Source organism: Amphibalanus amphitrite, unplaced genomic scaffold (assembly GCF_019059575.1).
Source record: "Amphibalanus amphitrite isolate SeventyFive unplaced genomic scaffold, NRLGWU_Aamphi_draft 000993F_arrow, whole genome shotgun sequence".
NCBI classification, from domain to species: domain Eukaryota; kingdom Metazoa; phylum Arthropoda; class Thecostraca; order Balanomorpha; family Balanidae; genus Amphibalanus; species Amphibalanus amphitrite.
Window position 1 is genome coordinate 1 of NW_024882487.1, and position 26,576 is coordinate 26,576.

General features: G+C 50.0%; 2 protein-coding genes and 1 long non-coding RNA gene across 3 annotated transcripts in view; 1 reads left to right on the forward strand and 2 right to left on the reverse strand.

Annotated features, from left to right (window-relative positions):
• Positions 1–364: 364 nt before the first annotated feature.
• Positions 365–4,351, reverse strand: LOC122368962 (the record flags this gene model as incomplete). Its single annotated transcript, XM_043343303.1, has 3 exons — positions 4,164–4,351; positions 3,428–3,561; positions 365–467 (listed from the first exon to the last, which is right to left on the reverse strand). Coding segments are annotated over exons 1-3 (307 nt in total), but the record flags the coding sequence as incomplete, so codon positions are not given.
• Positions 4,352–5,228: 877 nt separating this feature from the next.
• LOC122368976 lies at positions 5,229–8,677 on the reverse strand. The gene is made up of 2 exons (XR_006254329.1): positions 8,556–8,677; positions 5,229–6,407 (listed from the first exon to the last, which is right to left on the reverse strand). It is a non-coding gene; the product is annotated as an uncharacterized LOC122368976 (long non-coding RNA).
• Positions 8,678–8,828: 151 nt separating this feature from the next.
• The window catches only part of LOC122368964 (dynein axonemal heavy chain 3-like), a 153,836-nt gene continuing 136,088 nt past the window's right edge, over positions 8,829–26,576 (forward strand). The window contains exons 1-18 of the mRNA XM_043343304.1: positions 8,829–8,967; positions 9,355–9,601; positions 9,970–10,194; positions 10,562–10,674; positions 10,916–11,041; positions 11,549–11,662; positions 12,087–12,230; positions 12,695–12,820; positions 12,980–13,105; positions 13,409–13,604; positions 13,876–14,107; positions 15,871–16,006; positions 22,523–22,595; positions 23,008–23,085; positions 23,650–23,762; positions 24,043–24,227; positions 24,548–24,692; positions 25,135–25,273. Of these exons, the coding sequence (XP_043199239.1) occupies positions 9,362–9,601; positions 9,970–10,194; positions 10,562–10,674; positions 10,916–11,041; positions 11,549–11,662; positions 12,087–12,230; positions 12,695–12,820; positions 12,980–13,105; positions 13,409–13,604; positions 13,876–14,107; positions 15,871–16,006; positions 22,523–22,595; positions 23,008–23,085; positions 23,650–23,762; positions 24,043–24,227; positions 24,548–24,692; positions 25,135–25,273 (2,511 nt within the window). The 5' untranslated portion in view covers positions 8,829–8,967; positions 9,355–9,361. The remainder of the gene's footprint in view (positions 8,968–9,354; positions 9,602–9,969; positions 10,195–10,561; positions 10,675–10,915; positions 11,042–11,548; positions 11,663–12,086; positions 12,231–12,694; positions 12,821–12,979; positions 13,106–13,408; positions 13,605–13,875; positions 14,108–15,870; positions 16,007–22,522; positions 22,596–23,007; positions 23,086–23,649; positions 23,763–24,042; positions 24,228–24,547; positions 24,693–25,134; positions 25,274–26,576) is intronic.

The window sequence follows — 26,576 nt, forward strand, 5'->3', positions numbered from 1 at the left end:
TCGACTGTTACTGTATGCATAACAAGGGTTCGCCTGAGACCTGGATTGGTGTAAGACGTGTGACACCTGAAGAGATCACCTGTATAAAGCTAATGGGAGTTAAGTCTATAACGTTTGACTGGAGGGAAATGAAAGGTAACGAGAGACTGGAGTTTCGAAAGTAGACTGCATAGCCTGGATGAAAGGAGATGAAGGATAGGACAGAAGGCTAGGAAAGGTGTGATGAAACTGTCGGGGTCAGGACCACATCCCTTCATACCTACATTGCACTGCAGAAGCAATTAACGCGGCAATCAAGGCCAGTGTTTAATCCCGACTTTTCACGTTCGTAATTCACCTACCTACCGATGACTATTATACTCACCAGGGTCGCGGTCGAAGAGGCAGGCCGTTTTTGAAGGCCTGTCTGCACTTGTTACCGGCCTTGCCTTTGCGCCGGGATCGTAAAACTCCAGTTTCGGGTCCACCTGGCCGAAGACACACGATCCGTTTACCGGTCGACCCGGGCCGTAATATACATACCTACTGTGCCGCAGGACACGGCAGCGCGGCGGCACAGTCTACCCAGACAGGGCCGCTTCAGGTAACACCGTAACGTGCACTATTTATATACACTGTGACGTGCACGACGTACATATATTGTCTGGCTGAAGTTCGATGCTGCTTCTTGGAGTGCAATGAGGAATGACATTGTGACAAGACAACTGACTGACCATTAGCGTATAGTTTAATTCTTCGAGTGGGTAAAATGTAAAAGCGGAGCTCAGGCATCTTCGAGTTATGCTTACGATACGACAAACCTCTTTAAAAAGCAGTAAAGGCGTAGGTAAATAGCTGACAAATTACAAGACCAGCATCCATGCAAAGTATCGGAACTTTGACATTGGGGGCATGACCTGAATAACAAGGTCATATATCCAAAACCAAAAATCACAGAACCTTTAATTATTCAATAAATGTTAACCCTCGCATGTGTGCGGCGTTTTCCAGCTTCTAATGTGTAGGGGGGGGGGGGTCGGTTGGACCCCCCCCCTTGCCGTTTGGCCCCTGATCGAGCTAGAGCTTCGCGGAAAAAACGAGCGTGTTGCCCGTGACGAGAGGAAGCCGATGATACCCAATTTTAAGGTCCTAGGTCATTGGTTGACCTTCCAGGTTAGGTCAATGACCCAAGGTCGGGAAAATCGGGACCTGTTAGAAAGTCGTAAAGTGTGGCTGCTAAGGGGTTTTTCGGGGTGCTGATCACGAATATCGTGTTAGTTTTGATCACAGATGATGTCTTTAAGCATTTAGACCAGGTCGGGTCAGGTCAGGTCAGGTCAACCAGTAGGCGTCGTGACGGGTATTAGTATTACGTGTCAACCGCCTCTGACAGCTTCGTAACATGTTACGAAGTCACCAAAACTACTTCGTAAATGTTCAAATGGTTGCCAAATTCGAATTCAGCTCCAAAAACTAGCCTAGAAACATGTAAAACTCGAAAAAGTGAACCGAGGTCACCAAAGGTCAATGACCTGACCTGACCTTCAGGTGACCTTGACACCCACCCTAATGCATGGGAGCAACATCAAATCACATGTTTGAACGTTTGAAACCACGAAAAGCTTGTAAACGCGCGGCTAATGCGAGCCGACATACGCGGAATCGCGATTCCGGCCAAACATGGTCTCGGAAAAGAGGTCACAGGTCAAAGGTCATTGGGGTCAGGGTCATGAAATTTTCAGGGTAGGTGTAAAATTGATAAATGCGAGGGTACTGAAAGTTTCGTCGCGATCGGCCGCTTTTTACGCGAGTTATTCGCGAAAAACCATGGGGGGTCCATCCGACCCCCCTACACATGCGAGGGTTAAAAAGGAGCATACCGGCACAAAAAAAAACTGACCACTTCCACGTTTAACCCGCGACCGCCTGGGGGGGGGTCGGATCCGACCCCCCCCCCCTCCGTTTTTCTTGAATAAATCATGAACCGCTTGCGCTATCAACTTGAAACTTCGCATACCTTCTCCCCCATCAATTTGACGTCTCCTGTGCAATTTTTAAGAAAAAATTCTCAACAATTTTTGAGATATATCGATTTTAGTGATGTAACTACATGGCGTTTTCAGTCAAAAAATGGTAAATGTTTAAAAAATCGCCAAAAATCGAGATTTTAAGCAAATTGCAAATTAAGGACACGAAAAGACGCAGCTCAACGAGTTCTTTAAAATGGCTATCTCGGATCTTCCATAAAATGCGTTTTTCACCCCTAAAAATTCAAAAAACTGTATTTTTTGGAAAACAGCTAATAAAATCCAAAATTTTGAGAATTTCCAAAAAACCGGAATATATGTTATAGAGCTCTATTAGAACATTAGATGTCCCAAATTTCAACTTTCTATCTTGATTTTTGACCCCCAAATTGTAAAAATAGCTCCAACATGCATAGGGCATGGTGACGTCATAAGCATTTTCGCGAATTAGAGGCACTTCTGAACATCGCATGTAAAAACAAATGGCACCACTAGATTCCTGGGACAAAGCTCGTCTAGAAAAGTGCATTTTTATGTCAAAAATAAAAAGTTGAAAAATTGACCTTTTTTCTTAGCCCTCGTTTAGTTATGTATGGAATAAACGATTTTTTATGCTTTCAATGCACACTTATCACCAGCACAGTGACTTGGGGTCACATATAACCATTACCATCGGATTTGGCGTGAAAAATAAGCCATAAAACATGTGTCGCACGCCCATGTATGAGTATCAGAAAGTGAAAACCGTGACCTTTCGTGACCTGACCTGACCTTGACCCGTACTTAGTATGACCCCTATACGCACATGGTACCTTCACTAGGTCTTTGAGGTCATTTGTGGTGAGTTTCGAGCAGCAGCTATCGATTCCGCTGTCCGTAAGCCTAATCATGCAAAACCCCTGAATTTGACCTTTGACCTGACCTTGACCCGAAAGTTGACCTCAATCTTAAAATCTTAAGAGCGCTTTGGGAAGGTCTTGTAGAGACCTTTCGAACGCCGCCTCGCGGGGCTCGATACGACCATTGGTTCTCGAGATAACAGGGGGGGGAGGGGGTCGGATCCGACCCCCCCCAGGCTGATGTGGGTACGGAAATAGCCCAGGCGGTGCCGGGTTAAAATGCAACACACGGCACAAAACTACGGCCTACGGGGGAGGGGGAGGGGCAGCCCACAGGCGCAGAGGAGGGTTAGATAGTCTTCCTTGACCATATTTACCAAATTGTCCCATTTCGCTTCCGATATTCAATCTTCTTTTGATGACCAACCCACTCTCGATCGTGTTATGAAGTATGAACCGTTCTAACTAGTCGTTCTAATCGTGCTCATATTTGAGCTAAGGCAAGAGTTATAATATCCCCAATCTGAATCTCATCGCTCAGATCAGTGATCACACACCTCCCGGCCGTTCCTCGACGCTGACCTTATGATTTCCACGCCGGGTGATCCAGTTTTGGCACTCGCGATCAAAATAGGTGACCGACTCGTCTCCCGCATAGAGCCAGCCCCAGTAGTCCATCATGCAGTCGCGCTTCACCAGACTCGGAACCTGAGACACTGACGAGAGGAGACCGAGGGATGGAGGAATGAGCTAACGGAGGAGAGGGAGGACTGTGCTGATAGAGGACAGGGAGGACGGAGGTGGAAGAGTGAGGAAGAGGAGTGGGGTTGAGGAGAAAGAGAAAGAGAGAGGGAGAGAGAGAGAGAGAGAGAGAGAGAGAGAGAGAGAGAGAGAGAGAAAGAGAGAGAGAGAGAGAGAGAGAGAGAGAGAGAGAGAGAGAGAGAGAGAGAGAAAGAGAGAGAGAGAGAGAGAGAGAGAGAGAGAGAGAGAGAGAGAGAGAGAGAGAGAGAGAGAGAGAGAGAGGGAGAGAGAAGACAGCAGGCGGAAAGAAGGAGGGAGGGAGGGGGAGAGGCGACGAATAAATGAGAAGGGACAATACAGAGGCAGAAATGACGGAAGCATGGTCCTGAACTTGCGCTGTGGGGCGAGTAGCTAGATAAGTCATACCTTGTTACCTGTAAATCGTATAAGCACCTACCAAAATTAGCAAACGCCAGATGTTTATGTAGATAGACCTCAGCCGGGATCCTACTCAAGTGAGATAACGGGTGGAGAGAAGACGGACTTAGATCAAACACCCACGACTCTACCGGCTTACCCGTGTAGCGGAACTGAAGGCACAATATCAGAGCTGCCGCTAAAGCGGCATCCAACAAAGCTCTGCACATATCTTCTCTCGGCACAGAATGGATTCAAAGTAAATTACCTACAGAGACAAGCGCCTTCGGATACGGCGCTTCCAGAGCGAGATAAAGTTTATGTGTTGTTTCATCTAGGTCTGATCGTCTTCTGGAGAGCCCCACAAAAAACTAACATTATAACATTTCGCACGATCACGCACTTACAATATAACCAATCCTCCTTGGGAGAAGATCAGAGATGCGTGTATCTACTAAATGTTCAGCGCAACGCGACAGTGAACACTTCTTTAAAACACTCGCGCTGAAAAACGTGATACGATTTATTAAGAAAACTGCAATGACGATGCCGGACTTTGTACACTTCAGCAATAGTATGAAAATCCCGATGCATACACTCAAGTGCATGCAACTGCACTTTTGTGCTACTGAAAAACATTCACGCTGTGATGCTCTGAGGCACATTTATGATTTAACGGTGGAATGAAAACACATATACGACGCACTGAAATCGATTTACACATACGTGGGTATCAATCAAGTTATCAGACTAAAAAAAGCTAGCGTACGTCCCTCAGACCTCATCAAATAACTAACGCAACTTTCCGTTTGTTTTGAAGAGCTTACAAGCAAATCAATAGCTAAGCGGGTCATGTACGTTAAGGGCTGTCCATGCCACGAATGTAGTACACTCGGGGGCAGATTGATGTTCCACCACTCCCTACCCATCGGGCTCCCATGGCTCAGCACTGGCTGCCAGTGCTAGTGCTGCCAGTGCTGCCACTGGCAGCACTGGCAGTGGCAGCTAACAGTGCTGCCACTGGCAGCCAGTGCTGAATGGGAGCCCGATGGGTAGGGAGTGTTGGAACATCAATCTGCCCCCGAGTGTACCTAGCTGATATGAGAACGAAAGAAAATTATGTTACAGGCTTACAAAATTCGCATTTAGATGCTATAATTTAAGATACTTCAAATGATACAAATAAAGATGAATTAGTTCGGCAAAAAAAGCGTGAACAAGAAGACCGGTGATTAAATTGCCTACAGGGCACCCAGGACACCCTAACATATTCAAAAGCGATCACACATACAAGGCTAAGCAGAGTACCACACAGTAACACATCAAAAATTGTCACATGAAACAATTGATCAACAACCGAAACTATGAACACACAGAGAGTCACACGAATGAAATCCCCGTTGGCGTGTAGCTTTTCAGTGTGCTCGAAACAGCGCCCATCCCCATGAAGCGATGATCTCACAAAACGCACATAACCAAGCAATACCACTCATTGACTCGTCGACGTCCACCAACAGCACAGGCTATCTATCTAATACCTGACCACCTCTGTCGTTTCGCTCTTGTGGTTCCCAATGTGGCGCGACAAATGCACCTCGGAGGCGAAAGTGGCGCCGCAGGCGCGACACCGGGGCAGCCCGCGCCAAAAGTGGCGCCGTCTGTGAGCCGCGCACACCACCGACGTTTGAAACTTTCGTCCGCAGAGGTCGCAGGGCAGCACTCGCGGCTTCTCATCGTGCTTGTGTCGTTCCAGCGCGCGCTTGGATGTAAAACTGCACCGGCAAACGGAACACTCATAAGGACCATTGACGGTACGAACAGTCTTTGTCGCAGCATCCTTCATCAGCTTCAAATGCGTAACAGTCTTTTTGTGCCTGCGTAGCTCGTACACGTCACTGAAGCGCTTTCGACACACAGTACATGCGGCCCGTTTGACTTTAGGTCCGTGCACACGCTCCATATGTCGTTTGAAATTGGATTTGTACTTGACGATCGCGTTGCACACCGGACAGGTGAACAGTTGCGCACGCTTCTTAAACGGCCGTCTTTTCGATGGCGGCTTTGACTTCGAGTTTGGCTTGGGCACATTCTCCGGCTGGGGCTCGAGGGTGACCGCCGCGGGGTCGTCAGGAGGGAGAAAGTCAGCGTCCTCTGCACCGTTCCCGAAGAGCGCCATTGGACTGACATGGAGGGCCAGGTGTAGGCTAGACGATCACTGCGGCATGACTGCCTCCCACCGGGACGATGGCAGTCGACTCGCAGGCAGTGGCGGGAGCACGCTCAGTAGTCACTTATGAACAGTTAAGGCACAATATAGATGTCCAAATTACAGGAGATTTCTTCAACACAGCGCAGCGTCCAGTAGTGATGGCGACTTCCACGTTCCCAGATGAAGCCAGAAATACTGCAACACAGATGTTAGAATAGGGTCAATACTAGCTATTGACTACATAAGTGGGCATTGACTGATGAAAAATACAAATAGAGATTTGGATACATGTAATGAAAGAATCAAATAATGACATATTTGATTTCTAGCTTCAATGGAAAACAAAACACATAGACAGATAGCAAAAAGGAGACATTTAGATATCAGATGTAGATTATCCTATCTCTCCTCAGCTGCCAGCTGGACTGAACAACAACCTAGGTCAAATGAGTGTACTCTCCTGACCTTAAACTCACAGTGACTGAGTCACTGATAACGCGAATTATCCTCAAAGCCACAACTAGTGCCAATCGCCCTTTCTCACTGTAATGACATATAGATGACATATATGGTGTCCAAAACTTGTATATTGCGGTATAGCAAATGTAAGAATGGATTTAAAGAGCAACAGTCATTGATGCATATTGCACATGCCTGCATGTGTAACTTACTATATGCCCAAGAACCTTTTGCTCTAAACCTTTAACAAATACCAGTTATCTGCAATTACTAGTACCTACATGGAGTTCTTAAATAAATTCCAATTTCACAACAGTGTCATCAACTAATGGAAACAAGAAAAAAAGTGATGTGTAACATACTTCTACACAATGATTAATGCAATTGTGTGTGGTAGCACTCAAGGCTATAGAACTCCCTAGCACCTATTAGCTGTGCTGACTACTGACCACCCACTAGCACACACAGAGAAGAATCACAAGGTTTGCAAGCTCATTGGGTTTTGCTTGTATTGGTTTGCAAGTATGCAACATTTTTCTCTTTTCTGTCCATTTATAAAAGATATCACTAATATGGACCTTTTTCAACTCACCAGTCACCTGGTTGTTCATTTTCAACCTGTAGTAGGGGATGCCGGTGAAAACAGGGCGCCGCAAGGCATATGCAGTCACATGACTATTTAGAAGTTCTCCCCCTTTGTATGCCCTCCACACACACACACTGGTTGTCACATGACCTGTGCAAGTGAATTTCAAGAGCCTTGATCAAATCGCCCCAGGCGCCCTGTTTTCACCGTCGTCCGTAGTAGGTAGTCATTTGAAGGGTGGAATCTGAAAATAGGGTGCCTGGAGCGATTTGATCAAGGCTCTTGAAATAGTCACGTGATAACCCTAAGCTTCAAGGCATTTAAAGGTGGAGAATTTCACAGTAATCACGTGACTTATCTGCCCTCCAGTGCCCTCTTTTCAGATTCTACCATTTGAAGGCAAGAGCAAACCAAAACAAATCAAAATTTTCCATTTTTATTCAATGCCGATATATGGTCATGACTTAACCCAGAAGAACCAAATTACTGATGCCTCCATATTTTGAATCCAGAAGCATTGTTTGCCCAAGTGTCTATATAAGACTATGCTTAACTATAGCAAATTAGAACTTTCATAATCTCAAAGACATACTTTTCTGACACATGGATTCCCTGTATTGACAAGTTTTCACCATTATACTGGCCTCCCAAACCCAAAGTCCCGCCAACAGTAAGTTTGCAAGTTATATTTTTATTTTTGGTACAAACAACTCCCGACTGGAAAAAATGCACGCTTTCGTTGAGAACTCGAGCGTAGTTGGGCGTTTGCGCCGAAAATTTTTGGCGTACTTTGGTGTAAATCGACGGCTTGCGCCGAAATTTTCGGCGTACTTCGGCGTAAATCGCGAAAAAAACCGTCAGGGGGGTGGCACCAACCCCCCCTCGGCCGGAGAGGATTAAATGTCTTCGGGAGTTAAACATCTTAAATATCACTTATCTTGTCTCGTGTTCGTAAGTTGTTTAACAACTTACGTGTTGGGTTTAAGTTCAAATGAACACTGTTATGTGTTAGGTTAAGTACGGTTAGGTCAGGTCATGTTATGCTCATTTCATTCCTTCCAGTTGAAACAGTCTTACAAAAATTTGTCATGGAAACCATGGATTCATAGGTGGTTATCGCAAATGAACGTGCAAATTATAAGCTCAAAACGACAGATTAGTTGTTAAATTTGAACAAGTAGGTAGGTACCTAAATAAGTGCAACTGAGGTGCTTAAAAATATTGGCAATAGTGTTAAAGTTAGCTGAGCAATCCACCGATCAGAGACAGAATCAGAAATTAATAAAATATGCACCTACCATCCGCGACATTCAACAGCAACAGTGAGCTGCCCATAGAACTCGTGGCTTTCATCCGAGACCTGTTCAATATTCAAAAAAAAAGTGCTGCGTGCGGGTGGCTCAAACTACAATCACAACTGTGATTTGCTATCTGTGCAAGCGGTAAGGCAAATTATCACAATAGAACATTTACAATTGAAATTACTGCGCCAAATATGTTTCAAAAGTTGCTTCCATATCTTTTGAGTGCTTCCAAATTCCTGTTGTCATGACAACCACACCGGCTTTGCATTTTGCGGTAGAGAACCACGGAAAACGCGTGTTTATTTGCGCCTGGTTTCGTGGGATTGGAGAAGCGTTGTTGGGCTGAGCAAATAAGGCTGAGCTCTGAGACGATTTGGGTATCCATCCTGACTAGCCTGCCCAACTGGTAAGTGCAACAATTTGTTTCTGTCGTCGCTGATCGTTCAACGTGCAACCGGCAACCGCCGCCGTTTTCCGTAGTGTCGTGCGCAGCGGCAGCTGTAACCCGTGGATGCTCATATTCTCCTTTGGTAATTTATAAGGTAAGTTGCCAGGTAAAAAAGAATCATCACGCATTTTGTGAAACGCCCATTTATGCTAGGAATGGGCGAGGAAGACCCGACCACAGTGAATTACCTACCTAAACTCGGGCCAAGGCTATGCAAACTTGATGCAAACAACTCGAGCTTAGGTACCTGTCACATATTCGTTTCTAGGCACCCGGCGCTCCATTGTTCTCCATTTCCAAAATAAATACCGTGGTTTCCATCCCTGATCCTCCTATCTGTCTCAGATTCAGAATGCCGCCCGTTGGCGGCGGCGGCGGCGGCCGTGCTGGGAGCGGGGGCGGGGGCGGCTGCGGCCGGGGCGACCTGCTGCGGCGGCCGGCGGCGTTCTCTGAGCACGCCTCGGTACCGCGCCTGGCGCCGCACCCCATCAACCAGCGTCGCTCGCAGCTGTACCGGCGGGTGGCGCACGCCGACCTCTACCCGCCCGTGCTACAGGAGGCGCCCACCTGGACACAGGCCGTACCGTTCAAGGTGGGTGCCGTGCCGTGAACGGTGAACGGGTCGATGACACAAAATACTACATTGACTATGGAGTTTGCATGCCATTCCTCGAAGTAAAAATTAAGTGCAAAGTCGTAGACCACTCGATTCAAAACAACTTGAAACTTTCCTCGGCTTGATAATTCGAGCTAGTTTTCGGCGAACATCGAGCAGCCCTTCATGCTCTAGACCTCTCAACGTTGACGCTTTTGGCTACAAGCGACCCTTCACCTCGCTCTTTCTTCTTCGGCAAACTTTCGACAACGACACTACCACTCCTCGAGTCTCGACGTCTCCACCTGCCCCCCTCCCCGCCGCTCGTAACCTCTCCCCCTCCCCCGCCCCGTGTCCCTCCCCAGGAGGTATATCACCGTCGAACCCCCAGTGAGTCGATCGCCAACACGTACACCCCCGGCGTGGCCGACCTCCGTCTGAGCACGATGCCCAGTAGCGAACGGTTCCGAGCGGGCACCAAGGGCGGCCCCCGGCGCTGTCCGTCGGCCAAGATTGACCTCAGCGTGAGGCCGCCACTGCAGCTGGTCAGGGCGGCCGGAGCGAAACGCAAGGCGGCCGAACAGGCCAAGGTACTGTGCAATATGAGAAGGGGAGAGCTGGGGAGGGGGAGGGATGGGGAGAAAGCAGGGCCGCCATACATTCATGGCATGGCATGGGGCTTGTAGAAATTGTGACGATACGACCGTTTATTAAAATTGGGAAAATGAAGTAATATGGTCATGAGATGACCCGAATCTATAACAGCGTTAGCGGTACATAATTGAGCCCATTTATTTACCTGCGTTGGTGGTAATTGGCCTCGCCCTCTTGGCACGAATGATCGCTCCGCCATCGAGCTCATGTTTTATTTATGCCCATACGAATCGTATTACGCATTAGTTGCATTGCTATTTACGCCAACGACCATTCAGCAATGTCATGTTTTCTTGCTTTCAGCTCCATGAACAAAGTGTCCTATACAACTTTGATGTTCCAAAACCGAAGAAAAAGAAGCGTGTCGCCAAAAACATGAACATCAATGCGATACGAGCGGAAAAGAAGAAAAGCAGGTATATATCCCACTGCTATCACAAACGCAAAAAAATGCATCATAATTTCTATCGACTATCGTATTTGCATCTGTTATGCATCTATGACGTCTATCGCTCAGTTAAAAACTATACATATGTAGGTACTTAGCGTTTGCATGTATCAATAATTTTGATGCATCGCACGGTCTGGGTGCTTATCACGCACTGCTCAACACTTGTATGTGGTTGCTAAATCCCGTTCCCGCCTCTGTACCGTCAGCGAGCCGCTGGAGGCCCGTCGCGGCCAGGCCAGTCCACCGTGCAGTCCGGTCAGACAGCGACTCATCATAGCGGATAGGGAGGTCAGGGAGGCGCCCCAGCCGCCGAGTGTACAGGACGTGCAGAGGTCAGTGGGGGTTACAGGGGTCAGACAGGTCACTGGGAGGTCAGTAGGAGACAGAGGTCATAGGGAGGTCAGGACAGGTCGCAGGGAGGTCAGGGAGGCACCGCAGCCGCCCAGCGTGCAAGATGTGTAGAGGTCAGTGCAGGTCACAGGTCACACGGAGGTGACAGGGAGGCAAGGGAGTCACTGCAGCTGCCGCCCAGAAAGCAGGATGTCCAGAGGTCAGTACGGGTCACAGGTCACAGGTCAGTACGGGTACAGGTCACAGGGAGGTCAGTACGGGTTACAGGTCACAGGGAGGTCAGTATAGGCCCCCAAGAGGTCAGATAAGGTTAAAGCTACCGGATATTAACCTTTCAGCCTCTTATCCGCCGCGGGTCCTGTGCCTAATCGGACCTTGCATCCCGTCCCCGAATGTAACCGCAATGTCGACAGATACAAACACTACCTGGCCCACCTGGTGGACGACTCAGCTGTGTAATGTCGCCGCTGTATGTGTAATGTCGTCAGGTACAAACACTACCTGGCCCACCTGGTGGACGACTCGCAGCTGGCTCCTCCGCAGGAGCAGAACAAACAGCACGTCCGCAGCCGCATAGCCGAGCCGCTGGTGGCCAACAAAAAGTGAGTCGATCTCTGACATACAGAGAGTTACATGGAGCCCCGGCTGTGTAATTAGACGGCTATGTTCGCTGAGATAGGCTCAAATCGCATTGTAAGTCTATGTTGTGTGGTGATGCCTTATCGAACCTAATTTTAACAAGTATTTGCTCTGAGATCCAGTATATCCTGTTTCTGGTACGAAAGGCGACGAAACGCTTGTGACCACCATCAACCTTCAATGGTCTATCATCCACTTTCTACCGTCCACCGTCCGAACTCCAATGTACACCGTCCATCGTCCATCGCCCATCGCCTACCGCCCATCGCCCATCGCCTACCGTCCACCATCCACCATCCACCATCCACCATCCACCGTTTACCAAGTACCAACCATCCCCGTTTCATACCGCCCACCACCAACCCGTCTTACCGTGCTCCAACTCAGGCTGCTGGCGGTCCGGGACATTATGGAGGCTGAGATCGAACACGATTACCGGATCAGTCTGAGGACCGCCGTACTGAATTACGTGCTCCGGGACCCTGCCGAGCGGGACCGGCTGAGAATCTACGGCATCGTGCCCTCTTATCGGTGAGATTGTATCGCCCTGCACTATTATTGGTGATACGCGACGGTTATTTTATTATATCTTACCGGCGAGAAGTGAGAACGTATGGCAATATACCAGTGATAATTTACAGTATTGTGCTCTAACTGTCGAAAATCTACGGCATTGTTCCCTCTTACGATTAGAATTGACGGCAGTGCCCTATTACAGTGAAAATAGACGGCATGGCACACTCTCAACGGTGATAGCTATTGCTAACGGTGTGGTACCTTCTTTCCGGTGACAGTATCGCACACGTTTTCTTACAACTGAAAATCTACGGTATCACGAACTATCTTACTGGTATTTAGCATCAGTATGACCCTTGCCTGGCCCGTCGGATCCAGTCTGACTCCATCTAGCCCCAGTCTAACCCTCCTGTGATCCGTCTGACCCCAGACTAACCCTTGTATGACCCGTTTGAACTACCGCTCTCTGTTCCCGTCAGTCCCCGTGTGATTCGCGCCCCGGTACCGTGGCACCAGGCTGCACTGCTGTCACGGCAGTTCTGCGAACGCAACCTGTTCACGACGGATGCCGTCACCCAGCAGCTGAACACCCTCTGGTACCGCAGGTCAGTGTCAACGCGGGCTACGGGGCATTTGATACAGCAACGCAGGGTTATCCCCACATACTTATCGCACTTTAACGAGACAATAATCGTACGATATTGCAGTATTTACCACAGAACCGGAAAATGTCATGTTTGTTCTGTGCTACCCTCTATCGGCAGTTACGAGAAGCTGCGTTTCGTCGACTTCCCGTCGCTGTACGTGGAGTCGCTGCCGCTGGAGCCAGCCGCCTTTATGGAGACGGTCCACGAACAGATAAAGGCCTCCAGGGATATTCTGATGAACCAGTGAGTTGTCAGGGTGCCGATGTCGGTAAAGGGGATCAGGAGGTTGGGCTTGACATGCGCGAAGGTGACAGGTCTGCTCTTTCAAGATCTTCAAAGTTTTGACGAGAAATCATCCAATAATTTGTAAACTTATTTTCCGCTTATTTTATTTTGGACACCGAACGTGCGAATACAAATACAATCACACAAACGGTCGAATAGCAGACTGTTGTGACAGTGTTCGTTCCAAACACCACTCGCGTTCACGCACTCCTAATCACTCCCCTTGTGTCTTTCTCCCCTCCCTCCCCTCCCCTGTATCAGGTGGCTGCCCCACTGCGCCAACGTATTTGCCGAGTTGGTGAGCCGCTGGTGCCGCCTGGTGCCGGGACGCGGCAGCTCCGGCCTGGAGAGAGTCGAGAGACTGTTTGGCTGCGCTGCGGCACTGATGAGCTCCCATCTGCGTCGGGCCGTGCTCAACTCACTGGCCGACTACGAGGCTTTCCTTGATGTGCACGCGGTGAGCAAGAGTGGGGAGACGCGACATACGGTCGTACTTGTGTGGGAGTGTGTCAAACTATCTTACATGTCGTGTTATTATCTCCACTTTATGTTTGGTTATGTTGGTAAATGCACTATGCAGCTACATCGATGACTCAATGCACCCTATTTACTCGTAGTGGTTCACGTTTATCTGTACCACGAGTTATTTTGTTGCAAAGTATTTAAACTCCGCTTCTTCAACCCGTCTACCAAAGCGAGTCTCATGTCGACCCTCCCCTCCCCTCCAGCCGGGTAACGCGTTCAGCGGCTCGTACTCCGACTACTCGATGCTGCTGCCGTCCGTTCTACTGGTTCACCTGGAGGTGGTTCCCCCGCCCCCGGGCACCCCGGTCGGCACGCGGCCCCAGCTCGAGCTGCGGCCCGAGCTGCCCGAGCTCCGTCAGCTGCTGCTCAGTGTGGTGGACGCTATTCTAGAGGCCAGTCAGAACGTGCCGCGAGTCGAGTACCTCATGTTCCCCGGTGAGTGGAGAGTGTTGGGTGAAACGTCTCGTATTTTCGGATTGGTGACTGTAATCGCAGTAACGGTAAGAGGCGGGCATCTGGGATGTACCGATAAGTTATACAGTGATGGGTGATCGATAGATGCTGCAGGCTGCGGAGTCGCGTTATTCCGGTGTGGTGTTTGAATAACGAACCTATGCTGTCTTTGGTGGTTCATTACTACAGGGTGTCTCAAAAGTTCGTTCACAGGTACCAGCCATGCTTTTTTGTCAATAATTCTGAATCAACAAGAAATTAACAGTCGAAATTTTGCATGGGCATTGGTGACAACCTTCCTCAAGCAGTCTCATTGTTTTCAAGTGCATTCGACCCTTCATGAGCTCACAAAAAGGGTTCACCTCTGACCATGGGTCAGGCACGAAAATGTAGGTTGCAAAGTCGGGTATGTTGTGAAACTCTCTATTTCAGGAGTAATGGGAATGGTTAAGTCGGAAATGACACATGGCTAAGTGTCGGCGAGGATGAGTGCAACATGATGATCATCTCATAAAAACGGTGGCTAAAATTTCTGAAGGACGAAACCATGCGAGACTAACGGCGTTTTGAACGACCCTCGCACGACAGCAGACTCGTGTTCCGGAAAGCAGCTGAAAATGCGGTCATAACTATTGAAAACTGGCAAGAAGGTCACAGACAGAGGTTACCCATTTTCAAAAAGTGCAGGTCATCGTAAAATAAAGGCAAATTAAAATTTAAAATTGTTTATAATATCTATAACGCTAATTTTTGGGGACAATAACACAAAAATCGTCAATGCCAAGGACACCTGACCCTCCAAAAGTGTCAGTTATTGTAAAATTTTATCTAACGAAGTTTCAAGAGGCATATCTGCAGCGAATAATTTTCTTTTAAACACAAAATCCCGATAAAACCACACGATGGACAGGTCTGGGCCGTTTACAAAGCAGAACATCTCCCGAGGAAAACACTCCGCAACCGAGCGAAGGTCTTGGCATGGGGGATGACGAGCGCTTGGAATTTGCAAAATTTGCACAATGTGTCTGAGAAACAGATGTCCGACACATTCTTCTACCATATGATGCGAAAAATGTACTCCTGGCACTTCCCGTTTGTTCAGGACTGGGGTCGTTTTGAAAAGGAAAATGGCGCTTGGGATGTCGGCGCCAGTCTTTCATGAAGGAGTTAGCGCCAGAGAATGCCTACAAAATACTCAAGAATGGTGTCGATGCAAGCTGTCGGCTTTCAGGGAAAATCAGATGTTGCCGGGGAGCTAGTCAAAACTAAATCCGACGCAGAAACTGCAGGGGATTCCCCTGCAAGAGCTTGAAAGCTGGTAACCTTTTATCAGCCTCCGGTAGCTGACGGAGCAACAAAAATCGGTATGGGCAAATATTTTTGGAGATACAACAAAGGGGTTGGTTTCCAACCTTCTTAATCAGTTGTCAAAGCATGCATATTTGTCTAGTGTACACACAGACACCAAAACCTTATACTTTTGGCCGGTTCTTATATGCTTTATTGGCATGGGAAATGTGTGAACGAACTTTTGAGACACCCTGTACATATGTGATACTAGTTTTAGTATTGTAAGTGTTTGTTTGCTGAAAGATGTCTGTTGGGTCCTCGATGACTCTCTCTCTCTCTCTCTCTCTCTCTCTCTCTCTCTCTCTCTCTCTCTCTCTCTCTCTCTCTCTCTCTCTCTCTCTCTCCCCTCTCTCTCCCCCCTCTCTCTCTCTATCCCTCTCCCTCCCTCTCTCCAGAGATGAAGAACGCCGGCCTGGTGGTTCGCACCGTTCGCCATGACGAGGACGTGGTGGTACGTCTCCTGGCAAAGGTGGACGCCGTGTTCCAGGCCAATGTGCCCGGTCCACATCAGTACAGCCTCTTCTACGACAAGTGAGACTAGTCAGGTGTGGGGGGGGGGGGGGAGGGGAGGTGAAAAAGTTACGACAGGAGTGCTTATTTGATCAGCTGATGCGTGTGTTAGGCCACAGGCAGCGTATCCATCAGTCGTATATTGGTGCTCAATACAGGCATTGCACCAGCAGCAGCAGCACCAGCGGCAGCGCCCGCGCGCGGCGGCTCCCAGGTCCAGAATGACCGCCGCCCCCGGCTGCGGCCGTGACCCCGCGCCGCCGGTGGCAGCGGCGCGCCCAGCGGGAGGCGGTCCGCAGTGGCGCGCCCAGCAGCGCGCCGAGAGGTGGCACCGGGCAGACAGTGCACTGACACATCCTAACACACCTCCCCCCTAAATAAAAAGTCTCTTATTCTTTGCACTATAAAACAAAACAAAACGCGACGAAACTGCTGCTTCGACCGCGATCGGCCGCGATCAGCTGCAGCAGTGGCATCAGCTGCTCGGTCTGCGGCGCTGCAGTCGGTGACGTCCGCTCCGGTGACGTCCGCCTGGTGACGGCTGCGCTGGCGACATCTGGCGCTGCTGACGTCTGCGCTGGTGATGGCGTCGAAAATCGAGCGCCGCACCTGCGTCTCAGCGGTGGGACGCCACCTCGCGCTTCACCCCCTCGAGGTTCAGGCCTGCCGATGATACATTGGCTCAGAACATGTCGTACACTTTGGTCACACACAATCGAACAAGTCTGACGTGTGTATGCTTATAAAAAGTAGGTACCGTGCCGGAGTACACAGGGATGCAGAGAGTTTGACAACGGTTTTTAATGCAGTCGTTTCAACAAGCGTACCTATTTACAGATCGGGGTATCTTACCGGAGGCCGGGATACTCTCCCGTATCGTGTGACGTATGTGCTCGTCGGTTGTGGCGTTTGTCCCACAGCCGTGTCACTGGGCACCTGCAAAAAGTGTATGAATGGACTACTCTTCGTAATGATGTTAGAGTCCTGAGATACGCGCTCGTCGGTCCCTTGTTTGTGTTCGTCAGGCGTAGTCTCGTCAGTGGTCCGCTGTCCGTGTTGCTCGGGTGCAGCTGGCCGTTCGGCTGGATAGTCTTTCCTCCGAAGTTTCATAGGTTTCAGATGATTGTGATGAACGTTGGTCTCCTTACCACCGGGCATGCTGACCTTGTAGGTGACTCCGTCTCCTTCCGGACCGTGCCTTCTTAAAATGGTCGCAGGGCCTTTGTAATGAAGGGCCAGCTTACGTTTACCTCCGACGTGAGCCGTATGGTCCCTCACCCACACTTTTTGACCTGGCACATATTCAACCTCTCGCGCCGACTCGTTTTGTGTTTTTGTCATGTCGTTGGAGGCTTTGTTGATGTTTTCGTGAACCTTGGTGTATGCGTCTCTGAGTTGGCGCAGCCTGTTTTCGACATGCGTGTCGACCATCGACACCTCGCGCCTCTGGTTGAAAAGCTCATCGACTGGCAGGCGTGCCTCATACCCATGCGCCAGAAAAAATGGGGTAAATCCGGTCACCGAGTGTTTGGACGTGTTGTATGCGAAGGTGAGGAAAGCCAAATGTTCGTCCCAATCAGATCCGCAAGGTTTGATAAATTTCGAGCACATGTCCTTGAGCGTGCGGTTAAAGCGCTCCACCATGCCATCGCTCTCAGGCCGATAGGGTGATGTCCGAGTTTTTTTCGATTCCTAGTCGTTTGCACAGGGACTGGAAGACCGCAGACTCAAACTGGCGACCTTGATCGCTGTGAAGGCGTTCTGGCACCCCTTGCCGCAATACCATGTCCAGAAGACAGTCAGATACAGTTTCAGCTGTCTGGTTCTGCATGGGGTAGGCAAAGACGTATTTGGTAAAGTAGTCCATTGCTACTAAAGCGTACCTATTACCGCGAGCCGACATCGGCATCTCGGTGATATCGATAGCCACTCTTTCAAATGGCCTCGAATAGGATTCGGTTCGGAGAGTTGCTTGCATCTGCGGTGCTGGGCGACTGCGTCGTTGACAGGTCTCGCAAGTTTCGCAGTAGCGGGCGATGTCCCCGCTCATCCCCAGCCAGAAAAACCTGGTTGCTGCTCTCTCGAGAGTTCTGTCGGTTCCCAGATGACCAGCAGCCTCATCGTCGTGTAGCATGTTCAGGACTGTCTCATGATAGATTTTTGGAAGGACAATGACTGAGCTGTTGCTATGTCGCCTTAGCTTCAAAATCCCGTTTTCCATCGTGAGCTGGTCGAAAAATCGAGCCATGCTACGTAGTGAGCTGTTCTTCTTCTGCAGTTCTTTTTTAGGAGGGAGCTTCTTTGCTTCCAGCCAGTTTCTGACCTCACCCAGTAAGGGGTCGAGCTCCTGCTCCAATTGTAGCTTTTCGAGGGGGATGTCTTCTCGACCGCCCTTGTGGTTGGCGGCCAGCAGCTCTTTGGTCTCCGTCTCAGCTGTGGAGTCAGTGACGTCAAGGACGGGCCTCGACAGAGCGTCAGCATTACCATTGTCGCTGCCCTTGCGGTACTCAACGACAAAATCGTAAGTACTGAGCTCAATGGCCCACCGACCTCTCCGACCGGTGGCATCGCCGTCGACGTTGATAGATTTTGGGACGTTTTTGAGTGGTTTGTGGTCTGTCAGGACTGTGAACTTGGTGGCCGCGAGGTATTGCCGGAAATGTCTGACAGCCCACACGATGGCCCACAGCTCTTTGTCGTATGCGGGCCACCGTCGTTCAGCTTTGCTGAGGACTTTGCTGGCGTATGCAATTACCCTCTCCTCGCCATCGAGCGTCTCTGAGAGCACCGCTCCCACCGCAGTGTTCGAGGCGTCGGTTGCAAGCCTAAACTCCCCTTTGCATGTCGGTAGAGCCAGGATCGGAGGGGATGTCAGCTTGGTCTTGACGTTTTCGAAACTTTTGATCAGCTCGTCTGTCCATTCCAGTTCTCCCTTCTTTTCTGCGGCTTCTCGGATTGGCCGAACCAGGTCGGAGTAGTTTAAAACGAACCTGGAGTAGTAGCCGGCGAGTCCCAGAAAGCTCTTCAGCTCGTCGGCTGTCCGCGGTCTTGTCCAATTACGCACTTTTTCCACGTTGGCTGGGTCGGGTTCCACGCCTCTCCTCCCCACCTTGTGTCCGAGGAACACCACTTCGTCTCGGGCCAAGCAGCACTTCTTTGGTTTCAGCTTCATTCCCGCTGTTCTGATCCTGTGAAATACTTCCTCCAGGTTTTTCAGGTGTTCTCGTTCGGTCCCGCCAAACACAATTATGTCGTCGATATAGACGAGGCAGCTCTTGGAGTCCATTCCAGCCAGCACCAGCTCCATCAGCCGCTGGAACGTGGCTCCTGCGTTCTTCAGACCGAACGGCATCGCTCGGAAGTGGTGGAGACCTTTTCCTGTGCTGAAGGCAGTCTTCTCCCTGTCCTTCTCAGCGACGTCAACCTGCCAGTAACCTGACGCCATGTCGAGGGTTGAGAAAAACTTTGCTCCGGCGAGGCTGTCGAGGCTCTCGTCCACCCTCGGCAGAGGGACTGGCAAGCTCTGTGTGACGGCGTTTACTGCTCGGAGATCGACGCAGAATCTGAAACTGCCGTCTTTCTTTTTTGCAAGGACAATTGGTGAGCACCAAGGGCTGGAACTCTCCTCAATGATCCCTTCTTTCAGCATCTTTTCTTTTTGTCTTTCCACCTCGTCTCTCAGCTTTACTGGGATTCGTCGTGGCCGTTGACGTACTGGCGGTGCGCCGCCAGTTTCGATCTGGTGTTGAATGAGAGTCGTTTTTCCGATGTCTGCCTCGCCTTTGCTAAAAACATCACTGAATTCCATCACTAGCTGTCTTAATGAGGTCTTTCCCGTTTTTGAGAGGACTGCCGACTCTAGCTTGAGCTCCTTCACGAGTTCATCGATCGTCCCCTCGTCGACTGCGGCTGAAGCAGCCGATGTGTCGGGAACGTCGTACATACCTCTCCCATTCTCTTGGATTGAGTACAGAAGTCCTATCTCTGTACCTGGAGGGATCGTGACTGCCTGGCTACCGATGTTTGCGATTTGAACCGGGACCTTGGCTTCGCTCGTCACCGCAGTAACCACGCGGGGGATTCTCCATTCCTGCTCGTTCCCCACGGGCTGTGGCTCGAGCACGCCTTGCCAACTGACTTCCCTGGTGACTTTGACACCACCGTCAGGAATCTCGACGTCGACCTGAACGAGCGTCTGAGACTTTGCCGGTATTGTAACGGGCGAGCATGTTAGCACCCTGGCACGCTGGGGTCGCAGCTCAGCGTATGTTGGGAGGGGAATCTCAAGGCTGCTCACCCTGAAGACCCCTGCCTTGTCATCCAGCACTGTTTTGTGTTGGCAGCAGAAGTCTCGGCCGAGAACGACCTGATAAATCAAGCCTGGAATGACCAACATGGGCTGGATGAACTGCAGAGTCTGTATTGAAAAGGACACTTCTGCTTGTGTGTTGACCTGTATTTTCTGTCCACCCGCCTGCGTTATTGTTCCAAAATATCCTTTGTGTGACACTTCTTTCGGTACAGCTGCTTGAGCGAATTCTTGTCCGATCATTGACGCATCGGCTCCGGAATCTACGAGGGCCCATACACTGCGTCCTTCGACTTCGATTTTGATCACTGAAGCGCGTTTGGGGCTTTCTTCCTGACCAGGTACTACTGCAGTGTTCCCAACAGCGCCAGAATTATCGCGTGCGGGGCTCGAGGGAGCGATGCCCCCTGCTGCGACTGGCGTTCTCCAGCATTCGTGAAGCGCGTGGCCGTGCCTTCCGCAACCCTGGCAGGGAATACCGGGCGGAATCGCGCTCGGTGCTGCCCTCGGGGCAACGGACCGTGTTGTCCGTTTCTGTCGGTTTGAAAACCGCGGACAATCGCGTTTGAAATGGGCGGTATCGCCACACAGGTAACAAACGCCTCGTTTACTGTCGGTTGGTTTGCAGTGCTCGGTCACCTGGACTTTCATTTCATTCAACTCACTCCGGAGTTCTCCAAGGATGGTCAGAATATCTGGTGCCTGTCCACCCTCAATGGGTTGCGTTTCTTTAGCCGAAATTGCCACCGTCGTGTCATGACCAACGGACGCCCGCATAACGGCGAGAGTGAGGTCCTTTTCCCAAAGTCTTTGGACGACTTCCTCCGCTTTTTGAAGCGACAGCACAGTGTGGTCATTGTGCAGCTTCTCTTGAAGCTTAAGATCGCTCAGACCACACAGGAAGTGATCTAACGCTATATGATCCACCTGTTCACTGGATAACCCCGGGTGTGCCAGGCTTGTGAGTTTTCGGACGCGATCAGCGAATGATTCTATATTCTCTTCAGGCAGTTGACGGATAAAACGCAACTTTGCCCGAGCCCGTCGCGTGTCGCAGCTAGATCCAAATTTATTTTGTAGGGCCCCCTTAAGTTCCTTGTAGTCGCTCCTGGCTCCCTTGTCCAAGTTCCCACAAACGTCCAAAGCAGCACCATCCAGCAAGTCGAGCAGGGCAGTTGCTAGTTTTGTCTTCTCCAAGTCACCAAAACGCGTCTCAAAACGGAAAATCCACGTTTCCCAATTTTCCTCCTCGCGACCGCTAAATTTTGTTGTGCTGTGAATTTTTGAGTACAGTTCATTCGACATTTTGGGCAGTGTATGAACGACGACTAATAAATATGATCGTATCGTCCAACGATACGGTATGCAATGATCAAACCGGTAATTTGAAAATCGTGTCGTAAAACGACTACGCTATATATGCCCTATCATCGTATCGACCAACGATACGTTATGCAATAACAAAACCAGATAATTTGAAAAAACGTGTCGTAAACGACCACGCTATCTGTGCCGAATGAGTTGCAAACGCTGCCAGTGCCTCAGCGTGATTTGATATACACCAACTATAATCGACCGGAAATCAGCAAAAGCCGTGTCAAAAACGACTGCAACTTTCCCAAATTTCAGGTCGTAGGTTTAAGGCTCATGTATCGTGAATCGATAACATAGGAGCTGCTAAAACGGTTACCGTTTAACCGAACATCACTTAAATGTAGGGAGCGTAAATGAGCTTACCTTGACCGCGCCAATGTTAGGCCACAGGCAGCGTATCCATCAGTCGTGTATTGGTGCTCAATACAGGCATTGCACCAGCAGCAGCAGCACCAGCGGCAGCGCCCGCGCGCGGCGGCTCCCAGGTCCAGAATGACCGCCGCCCCCGGCTGCGGCCGTGACCCCGCGCCGCCGGTGGCAGCGGCGCGCCCAGCGGGAGGCGGTCCGCAGTGGCGCGCCCAGCAGCGCGCCGAGAGGTGGCACCGGGCAGACAGTGCACTGACACATCCTAACACGTGGTCGAAAAGTGACCTCCTTCGTATGTGATAGATAAGTTGCAGATCATCCGTGACTCGTTATAAACTCCTGCCTTAGAGTCGTTCTGGTGTTAGTAACTCATAGTAACTTCTCGTCTAGCAACAGACTTACACCAACCTTCATAACTGGCGGTAACCTTTGGCATGTGCCACGCCTACACGCCAACCTGGACTGACACCTCGTCCGGTTTATGGCAGGTACGCTGATCTTCTGGACGGTACGGCGGCAGCAGAGGTGACTGAGTTCATCAACAAAGAGGAAGACCTAGTGGTGAGTGGGGGACACTAACCAGTACTAGGAGACCGGGTCGGTACTGAGTGATTTTACACGGTGACGACCGAGTTCATCAACAAAGAGGAGGACATAGTGGTCAGAGTCTGAGCCACTGACCGGTACTGGAAGAAAAAGTAGCGGTCGAATCGATAGTCAGTAGGTTTAAATGGCGCTAAACGCGGATGAGTTGTGAATAACGCTGCTTTTAGTTGGTAACTGCAGTCCTGGAGGCATATTTATCGTTGACCTTTCTACAGTGCTTGAAACGCAGCACTTTCAAGCATTATTTAGCGTATGTAACCATGCGTTAGTGGCCGCCTGCTCTTTTTCGTCTCACACTATGATCGCTTTGAGTGGCGTCCGTCCCCTGTTTCGTTTCACCGACCTGAGCCGCCCTGCGTCTGCACAGGTATTCAGGAGGAAGCTGGACTCTTTGGCGATCCGACACCGGGAGGTTCAGCTGCTGCCCACTATCATACCGCTGCAGGTCTGTGGGATCGGATGGCACTTATGGTTCAATTACGAGAGTTGTCACGGGTGATATCTTTAGTCCGGTTGATAACCTTTGTAGTCCGATTAATATCTTTGCAGTAGTCCTGTCACGGGAGATATACCTTTTCAGCGGTGAGTCTGTTTGCACAATAGCCGTTTTCACGACGGGCTTTCCGGCGAGTGCACCTGATTTGACCAAATCTGCACCTAATCTCTCTTACAGCAAATATCTTCAATTTTATGAATTTATTTCAGTGTTTTAATCGATGATACTCTCTGATGATATGACAAAGCAGGCATATAAGCAGTTAGTGCAATTCTAGCTGATAGCTACTAAGAGACCACTGAACCTGATTTTTTGACCAAATCTGCACCTGATCTGCACCAGATGTGCACCAAATGTGTATCAGATGGCCGTCGTGAAAACGGCCGCTAATATCATTCCAAACATTGACTTGGTCGATAGCGTGATAGGTACATTGTTGACAGGACGGCACTTCTAACAACGTAACCGTGACATTTCTGACAATGCCACGGTCGTTTCCCGCGCACTTCCCAGCTGTTTCTGATGAGCTGTGACCGGGTGAACACCACCATCGTTCAGAAGTCGGCCGAACTCAGCGATCGTGTGGTACAGCGGCAGGCGACCATCAACAGGGAGGAAAATACAGAGTAAGTTCGGACACTGCACTGGCAGCTGCTTTTGAAGATGTAAGCACACATAAGCGTGTTTCCTACATCGAGGCTTTGAACCCCGTCATGTCTTTTTTATTTCTGACTTTATGGGGCTGCAAAGACGTTGTTTTCACCCGTAACGAAATATACATACACGTACCGTCAATAATGTCGCTTCTGTCCGTCTATACGGTACGGAAGTTCCACCCCCCCCCCCCCACCCACTCTCTACCAAACTTGCGGAACACAGACCCCCACCCTCCCCCGTCTCCGTCAGCATCTGCGGCGTGTTCGATACCATGTCGGACCGTCTGAGTCAGATGCCCGAGAGCACTGCCGAGCTGGTCGACCAGCACAGCTACCTGCAGGTCTGCATGTCCGACACAATGGCCGAGATCAGGATGAGGATTCGACAGACGGCGCTGCGCATTCTGTTCCTCATGGATTACGCTGTGCTGCCAGGTAGGAAGGATGGGGATGGGGACGACTGTAGCTGTAGTTCTAGATGATTTGAGTGAAAGGGAAGACGTCGAGAGCGCGCTGGTCTGAATATATATGTACCATATACTAGGATAGTGGAGGGTAAGAATAATGATGAGGAAGTCATTGATTAATGCGTGCTATATCAATTACTTCTCGTTGCTTCTCTTTCTCCGTCGGTCTGTCGGTAAAAGTTAAGCATTGTTTATTGAACGTTCATGCTTTTCGCACTTCAGCCGACAATCGACATCGTCTTCTCTACAAGTATCTGTAATCTGGTCTCTTTGTCTCACCGTTTTCAGCGGATGACCTGACTCTGAACGCGCGCGTGTTCCACTGGCCGGAGAACATTGAGGGTGTGTTCGACCTGTCCCACTCCCGGCTCCGGCACCGGCGGGCGGCAGCCGAGGAGGCACTCGGCACACGGGTCGAGGCATTCACTGAAAGGTCAGCAAAAGGGGAGAGGGAAGGTTAGGGTTGGTAAAAGGGCAGGTTGCGGGGGAGCTTAGACCGTGCCTCAGCGTTTTACGAGGAACCGAGAGTTACATCCAGAGCTGCTCTGCATGCAGATATGCCAAGGAAATCATGATTGATATTCCAGTCTTGACGAAAAAAAAAAAATTATTCTAGCGGCCGTCTGAGTCGTGAGGATTTTTTATCGTTTTTTACGACTGATAAATGAAGGTCGTGGTTAATTCTGACTAGGCCATCATATGGCCAATTCGATTGAAGCATGATCGTGCTTTTCGGGTCTCGGTCACGTAATGTTGTACGAAACGCGCTGAAATGCTTCGCTCAGTCTAATATAACGCCCGCGAAAATGCTTTGTTCCTTCTACATATTTTGCACTCTGATGATTTTCCCACGACCCTTTCTCGTCTACCACCAGACTGGACGAGTATAACAAGGCGCTGGAGGCGTTCCGGAAGAAGGACTCTCCGGTGCTCAACATGGACGAGATGCGTACCAATGTGGAGACACTCACATGGCTGGGGGACGAGCTGGCCGCTGCCAAACAGGAGCTGTTCGTAAGTGGAACCGGGAAATTCGGGTCTAAATGTGCAGGCGGTGCATCGGAGCGTTGATTGTTAACGTCATCTGAATAACTAAGTTAAGTTCGATAACGATGAACATTGAACATTCCAGTCGGTTAGCAGTGGCGTATGCTGCAGCAGCTATATAACGTGTAACGTAACGTAGTAGTAGTAGTAGTAGTAGTAGCTGCGGTAACGTGTCCTCTTCACGGGAGCAGAACAGCGGTGGTTTGTTCTTTCTCCTCTCTCTCTCTCTCTCCTCTCACTCTCTCCTCTCGTTTATTCTCTTTCTCTCCCTCTCCTCTCCCTTGTCTATCGTCAGTGGCGCAGCCAGGGGGGGGTCAGAGGGTCAGCTGACCCCCCCGAAATTTCTGTCAGGGGCCCGCTCGAGAGAAGGAGAGAGAGAGAGAGAGAGAGAGAGAGAGAGAGAGAGAGAGAGAGAGAGAGAGAGAGAGAGAGAGAGAGAGAGAGAGAGAGAGAGAGAGAGAGAGAGAGAGAGAGAGAGAGAGAGAGAGAGAGAGAGAGAGAGAGAGAGAGAGAGAGAGAGAGAGAGAGAGAGAGAGAGAGAGAGAGAGAGAGAGAGAGAGAGAGAGAGAGAGAGAGAGAGAGAGAGAGAGAGAGAGAGAGAGAGAGAGAGAGAGAGAGAGAGAGAGAGAGAGAGAGAGAGAGAGAGAGAGAGAGAGAGAGAGAGAGAGAGAGAGAGAGAGAGAGAGAGAGAGAGAGAGAGAGAGAGAGAGAGAGAGAGAGAGAGAGAGAGAGAGAGAGAGAGAGAGAGAGAGGAGAGAGAGAGAGAGAGAGAGAGAGAGAGAGAGAGAGAGAGAGAGAGAGAGAGAGAGAGAGAGAGAGAGAGAGAGAGAGAGAGAGAGAGAGAGAGAGAGAGAGAGAGAGAGAGAGAGAGAGAGAGAGAGAGAGAGAGAGAGAGAGAGAGAGAGAGAGAGAGAGAGAGAGAGAGAGAGAGAGAGAGAGAGAGAGAGAGAGAGAGAGAGAGAGGAGAGAGAGAGAGAGAGAGAGAGAGAGAGGAGAGAGAGAGAGAGAGAGAGAGAGAGAGAGAGAGGAGAGAGAGGAGAGAGAGAGAGAGAGAGAGAGAGAGAGAGAGAGAGAGAGGAGAGAGAGAGAGAGAGAGAGAGAGAGAGAGAGAGAGAGAGAGAGAGAGAGAGAGAGAGAGAGAGAGAGAGAGAGAGAGAGAGAGAGAGAGAGAGAGAGAGAGAGAGAGAGAGAGAGAGGAGAGAGAGAGAGAGAGAGAGAGAGAGAGAGAGAGAGAGAGAGAGAGAGAGAGAGAGAGAGAGAGAGAGAGAGG